Raw genomic sequence first — 16,291 nt, 5'->3', positions numbered from 1 at the left:
TTTTGTACTACTGAGTTTATGGCACCTGCAAGACATCTGTTTGGAGATATTAATTAAACAAGTGGAAATGGGACCTGGAGCCCAGGGGAGAGGGCGAGACTGTACAAGGATGTACATATGGGTGTGGCTAATATTGCCAAAGTAGACCGTGCAGGAACAGGAAGCGGGCCAAGGGCTGAGCCCTAGAGCACATAAACATAATGGAAAAGGGAACATAATGAATTGTCTGAGAAGAAAAAGAACAGTGTTTTGAAACCACAGGGCTTGAAAGGCATGGGGAACTCTGGCATATTTATGATCTTTAAGGAAAATAGTCATGGTCCACATTTAGAATATGAGACTAGGAGTTAACCTGGAGACTAAGCCTTTTGTGGGCCTTTACAGCTAACTGCCTCAGTGAACAGGGGGAACTGAATTAAACTGAGTAAATTTATATTGCACATGCACTATGGGCAGAGCACTGCAGTGAATACAAAGAAGAAACACAGTTGAGATGGACAGTTAAGATATATAAATGACCAATAGTCAAGATGTCATGAGGTGAAGAGAAAAGGAGAATTTGAAGGTAAAGCCAAGTCTGATTGTGGCTGAGAGGGTGAATTCACTGTTGTTAGCGGAAATGGAGCAGTCCTGGGGGGAGGATCTGGAACTCCCCAAGGGGCTGGGGTTACTGAGGGACCACAGTGTAGAGGTGGTGCATAGGCTTGTTGATTGACGTGTCGATTTGGGAAGTGCCCCATCAAGGCTAGCGGGAAATCCTCAAGGGGCAGGGCGTGGAGCTTTAGGAAAGTGGGGAAGGCCTAGCCATTGTGGTGACTTGTGACTGTGATTCTGAGGGCCACAGTCAAAGACAGTGGGGCTAATCAGCAGTCTCCCCAGCATTGCTGAGGGGCCAGGAATTCAAGAGAGAGAAAAGACAAATTTGGAGTAGAAGTTATCCAGGATCAGCAAGTCAGTAGTGCCAAAAGAACTAGTGTGTAGCAGAGTTGAGGATGGGCTTTAAGAGAATGTGGAAATGAACCAGGAGAATTGAGACCAGGTTCTTGGAGGTCACAATCTACAGAAAGATCCAGTGTAGTGTGAGTATGAGAGAAATAGGAAAGGTAATATCTTGAAAACAGAGCAGTTGTTGTATGTGGCTTTCAAAACAAATAAAGGGGAGGGCGGAGGGCCATACACTGTAACCTGGTGGTCAGGAGCACAGACTCAAGAGCCAGGCTCTCTAGGTTTGAATCCCAGCCCAGCCACTTACTGGCTCTGACCTTAACTTAAACTTCTCGGTACCTTATCTAACGATAGGAAGTGTAGACCAATTAATAGTTGTAAAGTACTTCAGAACAGTGACTTGAAGAGCTATGTATTTGTTAAATAAACATAAAATCTCATAAGCTAAAATAAATAGACTCAAGACCTGAGCTGTCACTTAATAGATCCAAAATTCAACATATTCTGCCTGGTGAATACCCAGCATTCCCTATTAAGTTCTCTTTTAAACTGAGGTGCTCTCTCTGTGGGAGGCACAGAGATAGGTTGTATGCTGCTGCTGCTGCTTCTTTTTTTTTTTTTTTTGAGACAGAGTCTCTCTCTGTTGCCTGGGCTAGAGTGAGTGCCGTGGCGTCAGCCTAGCTCACAGCAACCTCAAACTCCTGGGCTTAAGCGATCCTCCTGCCTCAGCCTCCCGAGTAGCTGGGACTACAGGCATGAGCCACCATGCCCGGCTAATTTTTTCTCTATATATATATTTTTAATTGGCCAGATAATTTCTTTCTGTTTTTAGTAGAGACGGGGTCTCACTCTTGCTCAGGCTGGTCTCGAACTCCTGACCTTGAGTGATCCACCCGCCTCGGCCTCCCAGAATGCTAGGATTACAGGCATGAGCCACCTCGCCTGGCCCGTCTTCTTTTTTTAACTAGGGTTTTCTATGTTTTGTTTGTTTCTCCTGCCTGAGGACCATTGGTTATTACTACGTGAGAAGCTCTCATAAGTATGTGCATGGTTTTAACTTCTGGGAATGATCATCAGAAATATTTTTAAATGACTGAATTACTCTGATACTCTACATAGACTTGAGATAGGTTAATTCAGTCATTGAATATGTGTACATATTAAATTCTTCTTGGTGTTTGTTCTTTAATTTTTGCAAAATTCAAAGGATAGTTTAGTCTAATGCATACTAAATGGAGTATAAGAAGACCAATGTTATTCTCTCTTCACCACAACTTACTTCCTGTCTGATCTTGCTCAAGTAACCAAACCTTCCTTCTTTGTGCAAGCTCAATTTCTCCTTTTGCCCCACCATATCTTAAAAGAATGTAATGGAAGGCTTCATGTTAAAAGCCTTCATTCCTCTATTTCCCTGCCTCCTTTCAAGTTTAGAATTGGATAGTTTGGAGGACATAAGTTTGGGGAAATATTGGTGGTGGGTCATAGGTAGGCTTGCACTTTGCTCCCAAAACTTCTTAAAAGATCATGGTAAATTGACAGACTGTTTATGCTTGTGACACTGTATTATGAAACACTTGGAAAGGAATAACATATGTGTATTATAAACGGGTATTCTTTTTTTTATAATGTGAACTTGTTGATAAATTCTTTGATGGTTACAAATCTTCCCTGAGACCCTATGACCCTTTTTATGGTATTATTATGTGATCTTATTTGAACATGAAGTCTGTATATTATTCCTCTACCTTCTGATTTTCTTTTCTTTTCTTTTCTTCTCTTCTTTTTTTTTTTTTGAGACAGACTGTCACTCTGTTGCCCAGGCTAGAGTGCCATGGCATCAGCCTAGCTCACAGCAACATCAAACTCCTGAGCTCAAGCAATCCTTCTGCCTCGGCCTCCCGAGTAGCTGGGACTACAGGCATGTGCCACCATGCCTGGCTAATTTTTTCTATATATATTTTTAGTTGTCCAGATAATTTCTTTCTATTTTTTAGTAGAGACGGGGTCTCACTCTTGCTCATGCTGGTCTCGAATTCCTGACCTTGATCCTCCCGCCTGATCCTCCCGCCTCAGCCTCCCAGAGTGCTAGGATATAGGCGTGAGCCACTGCGCCCGGCCCCTGATTTTCTTGTTCCCCAAATCCAAAGGGATTTCTCTTCCTGCAGAAGGCTATAGCAGAGCAAAAACTTTGTTCTCACAGACCTGGATTCGACTTTGGGCAAGTTGCTTAGCCTTTTAAAGACATACCTTCCTCATCTATAAAATGGGGGTAATAGTATGCGTGCTTCACAGGAGTATTGAAGGTTACATGCATAATTCATGGGAAACACATAGAGTAGTGTACATAAGTACTCTTGAAATAGTGGCAGCTGTCACCTTCTCCCACTTGTGGTAGCTTCTCTTGATTTCCCCAACTCCTTAGTTTTTTGAGAAAGAATCTGCAGAATTTAGGAATATCACAGAAAGAAAAGATGTATAACACAAGTTAGAGATTTTAAGATGCTTTTTCAGATGATAGACTAGTTATACAAGAGTCGCGTATCATTGTGATCTCATTTTAAATTATTAAATGTCAGCCTGTAGCCACACTGAAGAGAGTGAAGTGTGATCATATACAGTGACATCAAAATTTTGATGCATCTCATACATTGTACAAAATCAAATGGTTATTCCTGAATGGACACTACTTTTTACAAGAGAAGGGGCTTCAAGGATTACAGAGATGCCTGTGTCTGTACAAAGCGACACCCTCTTTCTCCACGGAAGAATATAATTCTTAGCCTCCCAGCGTGCTAAGATTACAGGCCTGAGCCATCGCGCCTGGCTCCTATTTGTAGTTTTGAGTGAATATTTTTAGAACAAAACATTTTCCTACTTAAAATGAAATCACATATGACAACATGTATTGAAGAGTTATAGGCCGGGCACGGTGGCTCACGCCTGTAATCCTAGCTCTGGGAGGCCGAGGCGGGTGGATCGCTCGAGGTCAGGAGTTCGAGACCAGCCTGAGCAAGAGCGAGACCCCGTCTCTACTAAAAATAGAAAGAAATTATCCGGCCAACTAAAATATATATACAAAACTTTAGCCGGGCATGGTGGCACATGCCTGTAGTCCCAGCTACTCGGGAGGCTGAGGCAGTAGGATCGCTTCAGCCCAGGAGTTTGAGGTTGCTGTGAGCTAGGCTGATGCCACGGCACTCACTGTAGCCCGGGCAACACAGCGAGACTCTGTCTCAAAAAAAAAAAAAAAAAAGAGTTATAGAGTATATACCAATATCTGATTTGTTTTAAAATATTGGAAGATTTTGCCCTTAAAGCATCTCTCAGAAAACTGTCAATGTTCTTGGCATTTACAAAATTCCCAGAATGTCTGCTCCCCTACCTGGTAGTTTGAGGCATGTGTCTGGGTGGATGGCACTAAGATTTTAAAGTGTGAATTGCTGGCTCCACAGAAGCATTTTCTGCCTGTCCAGTTAATAAACTCTGTGAGCCGCAGCAGGAGGTCTTTGTCCTGCCTTCTGCCATATGGAAGAGTCATGCCGAAAGGTCTGGAAAGAGCTGCAGGAGCTGGTGGCATCTGCAGATGAGAAGGTAGGATGGATACTGCAGTACGTTCAGGAGCCAGTGGGGTGCGGTGAGAAACAACCAGGCTTGAACCTAAGCCTGGAGAGAAAGGAGATCTCTCCCAAAGGGTACTGACTGAGGTGTAAGCTCACACAGTAATCACCTAGGAAGTGCGTTAAGCAGAAACAGAAAAATGAGCTGTATACTCTATTGTTAAAGAGGAGTGTATCCTTTTTTTCTGCTACTTTAGATACCCTCTAATGTATTTTTGAGGCAATAACCCTGGGAATCAGCTTTCAATTTACGAGTATAGTATCACGTATGTATTTGCAAGTTAAAAAAAACCAATCTCTTTAGTTTAAAGGGGGATATCAAAAGTAAGATGCTTTTTAAATAGCATTTGTGAAAATTTATAAATTATATTTTATTTATAAATTATTTTGAAAAGTCAACCCTGTTTATTATACTCTGGTAGAAGAAAATGGGATTATTGATTCAACCAATATTGTGTAACCATTACTGTTTCCCAGATCACAAGAATATATGACTTCTTAGTAAAGTGCTAAGCATAAAGTAGGAGTTATATAATTTTGAAGTGGCAAATATTTAAAAAAAAAAAAGCAGTATTTACCTACTTAACTTTGCTATTTAAAAAGTAGACTGGGCACAGTGGCTCATGCCTGTAATGCTAGCACTTTGGAAGGTCAAGGAGGGAGGATCACTTGAGGCCAGGAGTTCGAGAACAGCCTGGGCAACATAGTGAGACCCTGTGTCTATAAAAGATTAGCTGGGTATGGTGGCAAGCACCTGTAGTCCCAGCTACTCTGAAGGCTGAGGTGGAGGGATTGATTGAGCCCAGGAGTTTGAGTCTCAGCTATGATTAAGCTTAAACTTAATAATTAAGCTTAATTAAGATTAATTAAGCTTAAGCTATGATTGCACCACTGCACTCTAGCCTAGACAACAGAGGGAGACCCTTTCAAAAAAAAAAAAATTAAGCTATGGCCTTAGGGTACCAGCAATTTAAAAACTACTTTATACATAAATCTAATAGAGTAATAAAGCCTCATCCATGCAAATGAAGCATATATCTCCTTAAATGTACTTAGAGATGAATGTCAGTAAGCAAAGTAATTTTTAAAGTTGGAAGCCAGTATAGTGTTCTATGACTATTACATCAAAATGACTGAATTTTGTACACCTGATAATTATTACTAAAATGCTGAAAAGTCTGAAATAGAATTTATGTTGAAAAAATAATAAATACATAAATTAACATGTATACTATCATAGTACCGCATTTCATTTTTAGCAAATAGTTTATATTTTATCCATCTGTCTACTTATAGGCATATCTCACAATCTTGGTTTTTGTTGCAAAGAACGATGAGAGTGAGAGTTAAAGTATATAATGCACAGTTACTTAAATCATACACTCTCCTATCTGGTTGTTACCTGATATAATCACCTTCTGGCTGTGTGACCCTGGGTAAGTTACCTGGCCTCTTTGAGCCTCAGGGTTTTGTTGTATGTGTGCTGCCTGTAAAATAGCAATAATAATGTTACCTATTTCATAGAACTTTAAGGATTAATCAGTTTATGTAAAGTACTTATACAGTTTCTGGCACATAACAAGCAATGAGTGAATGTGTTAACTGTTCTTATTATGGCGACATTATTGTTGTGATTAAACTAAAGCAAGGCTCCATGAGTCCACGACTTCCTTGTCTTCTCCAGAAATCCCTCATAACTTTTCTGCAAGCCTTATATGTGTGTGTGTGAGTGTTTGAACTGGACGTCGTCAGCAAGCTTACTTTTGCTTATCTTTGTGTTGGCTTTGGCAAGGTCAGTGACCTAATGTGTAGAAGACCATCTGTTTGGAGGAGGCATAGCTTTTGCTAAAAACTGCTGGCATCCCCTTTGGATTTTGCAAAATAGGACCAGGATATCCACAATTTGCTAAGTTCAGCTAAAGTATGCTTTGCAATCAGCAAAGATCGTTTCTTATAAGCTTCCTATTTAAGATCCTGTAGGGTTGTGGAAAACCTCAGAGGTGACTTCCTTGCACAGCAATAATAGTTGGTTTACATATCCTGTGACTTATAAAAGATCTATTATTTTATCATTGCACAAATTCTGCTGGATTGCTTTCTTTAAAGATAGTGTCAAAGCTATAATCAGAACATATAAAAGTGTGAGTCAGTAAGATACATCATCACTAAGGGCTTGAAAAGAAGAAACTACTGATACAATCATTAATGCAACATGGATGTATTAATGTCTCAGGTGCATTTTGCTATGTGACAGAAGGAAGACTCAACAGGCGCATACAGTGTGATTCCATTCACTGACAGATCAGTGGTTACCGAGAAGTGGGAGCAGAGAGGGAGTTGACTACAAAGGAGCACAAGAAAAACTTAGGCATAATGGAAATATTCTGTCTTGATTGTAGTGGTAGTTGTTACATGATTATATGCATTTATCAAAACTCCTAGAACCATACATCAAAACAGGTGAATTTTACTGTTTATAAATTATGCCTCAGTAGATCTGGCCTAATGAAACAAAAGAAGGGGCTTATAGCATTGGTGCAGGGGAGTATTTGTGAATATGAAAGCTAGCATATTTCTGTATCTTCCTCTGAAACGCTGATAGATTTCTTATATAATTCCCATGCATTTGTATTTACTTATGACAGATTTGAAAGTCACATTTTTTTACCAAGTATTTAACTTTTATCTCTTTCTTCTTATAAGTAGTGATTGCTTAAAATTACTTAAGTTTAATTTCACGGAATATATTGCAAATGTATTAATAACAGTCAGGATGTTTCTGGCCACAGATAATACTCAGGCTGGCCTAAACAATAATGAATTCTTTAATGAAGTTTATTGGCTTCATTCCTGTTGTTATAGGATGGCTGTTCATAGCACTTAGGTCTACATGTATCCTCATTCTCATGGAGCTCCAAAGAGATCTCTTCCCACGGCTCTCCCTGAAGACTGAGGAGCCTCCTATTGTCAAAACCTTCAGTGTGTGTTTACTTATGTCTCATTTCCTGAACTCAGCTTCTTATACCATTCAAAGCTCCCCATTTGATGTGGAAATGAGGATAGTTTCCCCAAAGAAATTGTCTATATAGTAGCAGGGTATGTGCACTAGTCACGTCTGGGTACCACTAAGAAATGGAACAGGGGGAGTGCCAGGCTGTCAACCAGCAATGCCAGTACTTTTCCCCAAGTTTATTAAATCAAAACTGTGACTAATGACAACCATATAGTTCTTATTTTAGTGTTGCTGAGACCACAGGTTATTTAAATACTATTGTACTACTTTACTTAGAGACTTCACATAAAAGTACCTCATTCTAATGCTGCTGTAAGAAGCAACATATTAACTCTCCACATGAGAACAGATATTGCATATAAAGCATAAAGTAAATCTCATGTGTGTTGAACACAGTGAAGCATTCATAGAACTTAATAGCATTTATACACAGTTTAAAATGTGTTTATACACAAAAAATTAAACACTGGCTTAAAATATACTTTGGTCTACTTTGCTACTAGAGTTTTTCCTAAAATCTTAATTCTACTTCATAATCTCCTACAGGGAAAGGGTATTTCAGCAAAGTACTAGGTAGTAATTTCACAAAGTAAAGATTTACCTATGAAATACAAAATAAATTTTGTGTTCAATGCAAAGATTTAGAAAGATTCTTCATACAGCAATATGCAGGGTGGGTTAAAGTCAAAAAGTACTAGAATCAGATCATTTGGAAACTATTGATTTACCTGGGCTTAAGATGAAATGAGTGAAACAGGGTGGCATTGATGAAAACTTAAAAGAATAAATGCTAAAGACATAATATGATGAGGAGGACTTAGTGGCTGGCTGTATGTCATGGTAGAGAACTAAGCTAATGTAATTCAAGATTCCAAAGCCAGGTAACTAGAAAAGGATGGTACCACTAACAGAATGGGAAAGTTTAGGGATTGGTGGTAGGGTAGAGGTTTTCCAGAAAAGATGAGTTTGGTCTTGTGTTGACAGCATGTCAAAGTAGTAATAAATGTCCGGCAATAGTTAGGTATGTGAGACTGCTACTCATTCATTCATTCCTTCAGCAATATTATATTGAGTGTCAGTGTTTTTATTGAAGCATTGTAGTAAAACAATAGGAGATAGAGCAGCTAACAAGAAAAAGTGTTCCTGTCATCATGAAACTAGCAAGGTTATACAGATATATTTAAGGGCAAAATAAATACATACTGAATAAATAATAAAGTACAATTTAATTCAAAGTATTAATAATATGGGTGGAGGAGGTGAGGGGGAGCATAGATGAAACAAGACTTAATGAGTTGAAAGTTGCAGAATCTCAGTGATAGACACATGGGGGTTCATCATCTTACTATTTTTTTTACTATTACATATAATTGAACCTTTTCATAATAAAATATTTTTGTAAGGCAAACAGTTACATGCATGGAGCTAATAATTAGACAAACTGTCTGAGAGAGTGATGAAATCATTTCTAAAGAGTAGCCTGAGAAAGGTAGGGGGAAATGAGGAAAGTATAGTGCTAGGAACTGAAAAGGAGAAAAGGTGTTTCGAGGAAAAGGTGGATGTACTGTTGACGGCTGCAGAGGTCAAAGAAGAAGCTGTAGTTTAGCAGGTTGCTCACTTCTAATTTTGTTAATTTCTGGTTGGATGTTCCCTCCATGGCTGCAAGCAGTCGGGTACCTGAGAAGCTTCAGAAGACTCTTTTGATCAGACCATTTGAAGAAGTGTTTGTTACTTGAGAAATATTGGCCAAGATTTCTTGCCTGATGTGTAAATATCTGTTCCATTTTTAGGAGACGAATGAGCAAAAACTTCACAAAATAGCCAATGAACTTTTGCTTACAGAAAGAGCTTACGTTAACCGACTCGACCTCTTAGATCAGGTAATATTTTCTTTTTCAGAATTATTTTATGTTTTGACATTGTACATCATTTTCACCTAGTGGTTAAAGTGTTTTAGAAACTGCAAGAATGACCTGACTGTTTCTGACTAATGAAAGCTACTTGTTCAAGGAAGTCTCTAGCACTTTTAGCTTCCTCAGTGAATTCACTAGGTATAAACATTTTGTAATTCATAAAGAGTAGATGTTTCTCTCTGTATGAGTCACAAAAACACCTTCATCCGTGCCCTGTAACCTTAAATACTAGTGTGCTTCTTGACCTTTTATTGTAATCCTTGGGGCCACGTTACCATTTTAATCTAGATAAGATACTGGTTTTTGCAATGCTCACATGCTGTTCATCTCATTCGCTGTTCAGCACCACGTGAGCGATCTCAGCTGGTATAGTCACAGGGCCAGAAGGGATTTTGAGAGTTCACTTGTTCAACTTTGTATGAAACATTTAACAGAGTGCCTAGCATAAAGTTGTCCAGTCATTATTTGTTGAATATGTAAGTCTGTTTTATCACATTTTGTACTTAATCATGGTGGAGCCTTGAGTATCATTTCAGATATACATTTGGAAAGTTTAAAAAAGCATCATGGCCGGGCGCGATGGCTCACGCCTGTAATCCTAGCACTCTGGGAGGCTGAGGTGGGCAGATCGTTTGAGCTCAGGAGTTCGAGACCAGCCTGAGCAAAAGCAAGACCCTGTCTCTAAAAAAAAAATAAAAAATAAAAAAGCATCATAAGAATAACATGAAAACAAAGGCATCTTAATCCTGTTTCAGCAATAAAGAACAGGACAGTTGGTAGATTATCTGCTTGTTAGAAGAGAAAGCTGCCATGTTTGAGGGTTGATTGTAAGAATTGTCCCAGTCTGCCACTGGGAAACTGGAATTTCATGGAATCAGCAGGTTCTGCGCACACCTCCTTATCATTGGTTCCAAGAGTGAATGATATCCCTGCTAGGGTGAGCCCTGAGGAGCCAGTTTAAGCATTGTGTTCTTAGAAATAATGAGTTTATGGCTAGCAAATACTCATTTTTCAAGGAATTTCACCATAAGTCAAAATCAAATCATGTGAAGTTTACAACTTTGAAACAACTTTTCTTTCTTATGGGAATTACAGACTGTTAGGTATTCCCATAGTGGAGATATGTCTTTTCTGCTTGTATCAAGGTGTATGATTTTTGTTAGCCAAATAACACGTCAGCTCCTGTTGCTGACCCTTTAGAATTTTAGAGTCTTAATTAATTACTACAGTATCCTATCTATTGGAGACTCTAAGGACATAATTTTGTGTTTTTTGCCTCCCAAGAAAATGCAATGGAGGTAAATTTAGAAAATTAACAACCATCTGGACATTATGAAGGAACAGACCTCCTTGTACCTACACTTAACAATGGCAATTGAGAGGTATAGTAGCCATAGTGGAGTATAGCTAAGACTGCAAGTTTTTTTTTTTTTTAATTGTCTTCAAGGTACCTGTTACTATGCACAGAAAAAGTTCTTTCCCCTCCCAACATATCAATGTTTTAAGTTATCTTGCATTACTGTTTCCTAAAAGCAAGTAAACATCTGATAATTAAAATATTCTTTTGTTCATTCATTGGCCAGGTATTAAACACCTGTTCTGTTGCAGGAACTAAATCATGATATCCCCCTTCCCAAAGAGCATACAATTTTAACAGGAAAAATGAGATTTACAATAACAAGTTACAATAAAGGGCAGTGTGTAATAAGTGCCATAGATGTCATTCAGAACATAAAGTGAAAAATACCACAATTATTGTGTATATATAAAGTATTTTCCCATCTCTTAACTCTAGCTGTGGATAGGAAGGGTAAATCCTATTAACCTCAACTGGAAACTTTCTGGCACAGAGAAGGTAAATCTTAACATTCCTACAGATGGGGGCGTATCCTAGGTTAGAATCAAAGCTTCCTAATTCTTATTCTTGGTTCTTCTAAATCAAAGCATATACTCACTCCTGCATTTCAAATAGTAATTGATTTCTTGAGCCATGGACTTTTCCAATTATTTAACAAACAGTTACTAAGAACCTACTTTGTGCCTAGCACAGTGCTAGGTGGTTAACCAATAAATTGGAGGTAATGTTTGCTTTATTCTCTTATTCAGGTATTTTACTGTAAACTATTGGAAGAAGCAAACAGAGGCTCATTTCCAGCAGAGATGGTGAATAAAATCTTTTCAAATATTTCATCAATAAATGCCTTCCATAGTAAATTCCTATTGCCAGAGCTGGAGAAACGAATGCAAGAATGGTAAGAGAAGTAGATAGCAAATGATGTGTCAAAGACAGTCATGCAAGATGCTGTGTTTTTCAGTTATTAAATTGAAATACAAATGCCACACAACAGCTGTAGCTAGATATCTGTGCTAAATTTTTACATTAAAGACCACCGATAGAAGTTGTACATTTTCAGCTTTGTTGAAAAAGATTCCATGTCTCCTTTCCAAACCATCTTTTGATTTATGAAGACAAGATATCAGGTAATCTGGACCTTCAAGAATTCTATAGCATCTTTTTTTGCTATGCCATTCCTAAACCCCCTTTAAAAAGATGCTTTCAGTGTTACAGCAAGGTGGATCTGCTAAAGCACAGGGTGTGCGTAGAAAGTGATTCTGCTTCATCTGGAGTCCTATTAATTTGCTCATTCTATACACAATCTTAATGACCTATTTCCATATTTAATATAGGGAAGCTACTCCTAGAATTGGAGACATCCTTCAGAAATTGGCGCCATTCCTTAAGATGTATGGAGAATATGTGAAGGGATTTGATAATGCAATGGAATTGGTTAAAAACATGACAGAACGTAGTCCCCAGTTCAAAGCAGTGGTTGAAGAAATTCAGGTAATAAGACTCTTTTTTGTTCAAGGCTGTAAGTTAATTTTTTCATACGGATCATATGGTCTTCTTGATCTAAAAGTGACATCCAGAGATCTTTCTGAGATACCTAAAATCCATTCTACTCCAAATTTCTATTCTTGGCAGAACAAGAAAGTTCCACAAAGTTAAAATATGTATTGAGCATGGGCCACATACTAAGCAGTAAATTCTCCATTTGCTGAGACCAGCATTGGGTGGTTTTATTAGTGTCTCCACAAATTTACAAAGGGAGTTCCCACGCAGGTCTGTGCTTCTCTTGCATTCTTTCAGAGGTTGAAATGTTAGAAGGAATATAAATAAATATAAAGCACGATTACTATAAACCCTGAGATTTTGGAAACTATTGTTTTTATTTGTTACTTTATATCCTGATTTTCTTCTATTTCACCAAACCTGGATAATACATTTTAATAATACCTTAATAATTTCCATTTGATTCTCTAATCATAATCTTATTCTTTGATGCAATTTCAATATTGAAAAGGAATATTTTAGATCACATGAGATTCTTGGGGTAGGGATTCTGTTGGCTCCTTGACTGCCGCTTTTTGTGTTATATAAATATTTTTATTGTACTATTTTAATTCCTCTGCTTTCTAAACTATTTTTTGAGTTATTTTTCTAGTGGCTGCTCTTAAGATTATAATATTCATCTTAATTTATCACGGTGCACTTCAGATTATACTAACCTTAACTCTAATAAAATAGACTTTGCTCTCATGTAGTTTTGTTTCCTCCTCTATGCTCTGTGCTACTAGTATTCTATATATCAGTAGTCCTCAACCTTTTTGGCACCAGGGACCATTTTCTTGGAAGACAATTTTTCTGCAGACTGGAGAAGTGGGGGATGGTTTCAGGATGATTCAAGCCCATTACATTTATTGTGTACTTTATTTCTATTATTATTACATTGTAATGTATAATGAAATAATTATACAACTCACTATAGGTTGGGGACCCCTGATATATATTACATTTTTATATGGTTTAAATCCAGCAATACAGTGTTGGATGATTGTTTTATACAATTTTAAGTCTTTTAAAAAATTATGGGAGGATATGAGAAAAAATGTATCCATGAGTATATTTTATATTAACCCATATGTTTGCCATTTCCTTTCAGCATAGAAGTTATTGTTTCTTGTGAAGTACGTTGGCTAGCAACTACCCTTGTTTTTTCTTCACTTTTGAATGATAGTTTTGCTGGATATAGAATTCCTGGTTTGATGGCTTTCTTCCCCCAGCACTTTGAATACGTCATTCTTCAGATGAGAAGTCAGCCATTCATTGTGTTGGTACTCCCCTGCCTATGATGAGTCATTGTTCTCTGGCTGCTTTCAAGACTTTCTCTTTGTTTTTGGCTTTCAACAGTCTGAATGTGATGGTCTAGTTGTTGACTTTTTGTATTTATATTAATATTATAGTACTTAGGGTTGGTTGAGCTTCTAGCATTTGTAGGTCTGGGTTTTTTCTTTTATCATTTTGAGAAATTTTCAGCCATTTCTTCAAATATTTTGTCTTTTTTTCTTTGTCCTCTTTTTTTAACTGCCATTACACAAATTTGGTATTCTTGATACTACCCACAAGTTTCTGGGACTGTTCATTTTTCTTCAATCTTTCTTCTTCCTATTCTTCAGATTGTATAATTTCTGTTAATGTTTCTGTACTTTCTCTGATTCTTCTGTCTTCTCGGATCTGCTTTTGAACCCCAGTAGTGAATTTTTCATTTCAGTTATTATACTTTTCAACTCCATAATTTCTATTTGGTTCTTTTTTTATTATTATTATTATGTCTGTCTCCTTGAAAATTGCAATTGTGCATTCATTGTTTTCCTTGAATTCTTCTAGCATTGTTTCATTTCTTTGGGCATATTTATAATAGCTACATTGAAGTATTTGCTACATCCAACATCGGAGGACACTCAGAGACAATTTCTATTGACTGCCTTTTTTCTTAATTATAGTTCATACTTTATTGTGTCTTAGAATGCTTCATAATTTTTTTGCTGAATGTTGTACATTTTAGATAGTCTATTATAGCTACTCTGGATTCTGATTTCCCCCAGTGAAAGTGGTTGAGATTACATTGTTTCTTTGTTTAGTTACTTGCTTGGACTAAATCTGTAAAATCTCTCTCTCCTCTGATGTACAGTCACTGATGTCTCCACTTAATTTTTTTTTTTTTTTAATATTCTTGTGTTTATTTGTGAACCTGGCTTTCTAGGGATTGCCCAAGTCCGCTGGGCCGGCCCTTTCACGTCTCCTATCCACATGTGCACAGCCTCAGGGCAGCCCTGGAGAGTGTGTACTGGCTTGCGCCCTCTCTGGTCTCAGCTGACCATTCACACAGCTTTAACCAGCTATATGATTATCCCTCCCACAACCACAGGGCTAGTAGAGCCATTGTCTTTCCCCACTCACCCACCTCAGAGATCTTCACTTCTACTGATGATGTGGCCGGGTGTGCGCATTGCCTAGCACTGCAAATTGAATGAGCCCGTTTCAGCTTCAGCAGAGAAGCTGCCGGGACTCACAGCCTGCACCTCCCTGGCAGAACCTTCATAGTGACTGAGCTGGGGGAAAGAGGGGAGTAGCCCTGGGCTAGAATGCCACAGAATCTCACTGTTCTTGCCCAAAGTTCAACAGTTTTTAAAGCTTAAGCATATTGATGCCTGTATAAGCTTAAACATATTGATGCCTTAAACAAATTGATGCCTTTGATCAATTTCTAAAATGCTGAAATGATTGTTTTGTCCATTTTATCCAGCTTTATAGTCACTTTGCATGGGGGGGTTGCCAGTCTCCTCACTTGGCCATCGCCAGAAGTCCTTCCCCGTCCCCTTCACTCCCTTTGTTAACATTCTTTTCTATCGTGATTGAGCACTCATGCACCTTTCTGTACACTGGCTCTTTCTTTCACTAGTCCTTTAAACCTTGGGGAGAGCACAAGGTTTATCTTCTACAGTCTCCTTTCTCTTCATACCCTCAGTGATGTCCTATTTCCCCAGGTCTTTAACCGTCATGCCAGACAGATGCCTCTAGGGTCAATGTTTCTATTCTAGTCCTCCACCCCCAAACCCCAGTTAAACATGGCCGAGTGCTGTTTACACAATTCTGTGTGAACATCTTGTAGTCAAAACAAAGTCAACATGTTTTATTTCTATCTTTAGCTCCCAAGCATTTATCTTGTGAATTTTTGTGACTTGCACAGAGTACATAATAATTCTGATATGCGATTTATTAGATGACACCATTATTCTCTCATTCACCAGAGCTTGATTTGTTACTTTTCTTCATTCTCTACATGTATTCATTTTCCTGTGAGATAATGTATTCAAGGTGCTTAGCATAGTGCTTGTTGCATAGTAAGCGCTCACTAAATCATGGTGGCGCTGGTGGTAGTTATTGTTATTTTATCAAACTCTAAATTCTGTCTCTGCGATGTCTGTCTTCTCCATATTATAATAAAATGACATGAGCTGTAAAAAGAGTGGTCAGTTGGGAATCAGCTACCCTAGTTTAGGATTCTCATCTGCTACTTATAGTCGCTTGACCTTAGAAAACACTCCTAATTTCTTTGAGCCACAGTTTCTTCATGTAGAAATTTTGCAGTCAGTAATATTTTCCTGTATATATATTAGGTTTGTTGGGGAAAATCAAATGAGATAATGAAATTTGTAAAATTATTTGTCTTACACTTTTTTAAGGAAAGCTGTTATTCCCTCCGTGTCCATGCCAGTTTCAGGTGCTTATTACTTTCTTATTAATACTGGTCGACACTAATATTAATAACTTCCAAACTATTTTCCTCAGATCCCCCTAAAGCCACAATGCACTAGGTTAATCTAATAGAGCTTCAGATCTAGTGATGTCACTCCCTTCCACAAAAACCTGCGTTATTAGATGAAGCAAATCTAAACTC

At 38.1% G+C, this 16,291-nt stretch overlaps 1 protein-coding gene across 5 annotated transcripts in view; it reads left to right on the top strand.

Moving 5' to 3' along the window:
• Window positions 1–16,291, top strand: part of FGD4 (FYVE, RhoGEF and PH domain containing 4) — a 142,616-nt gene that overhangs the window by 104,610 nt on the left and 21,715 nt on the right. For all 5 annotated transcript variants that reach the window (XM_045554048.1, XM_045554046.1, XM_045554047.1 and 2 more), the window contains 3 exons: window positions 9,366–9,455; window positions 11,595–11,740; window positions 12,177–12,333. In XM_045554048.1, the coding sequence (XP_045410004.1) occupies window positions 9,366–9,455; window positions 11,595–11,740; window positions 12,177–12,333 (393 nt within the window). The remainder of the gene's footprint in view (window positions 1–9,365; window positions 9,456–11,594; window positions 11,741–12,176; window positions 12,334–16,291) is intronic.

Source organism: Lemur catta, chromosome 6 (genome assembly GCF_020740605.2).
Source record: "Lemur catta isolate mLemCat1 chromosome 6, mLemCat1.pri, whole genome shotgun sequence".
NCBI lineage: Eukaryota > Metazoa > Chordata > Mammalia > Primates > Lemuridae > Lemur > Lemur catta.
The sequence above is the reverse complement of the archived record's forward strand: the minus strand, read 5'-3'. Positions and strand labels throughout refer to the sequence as shown.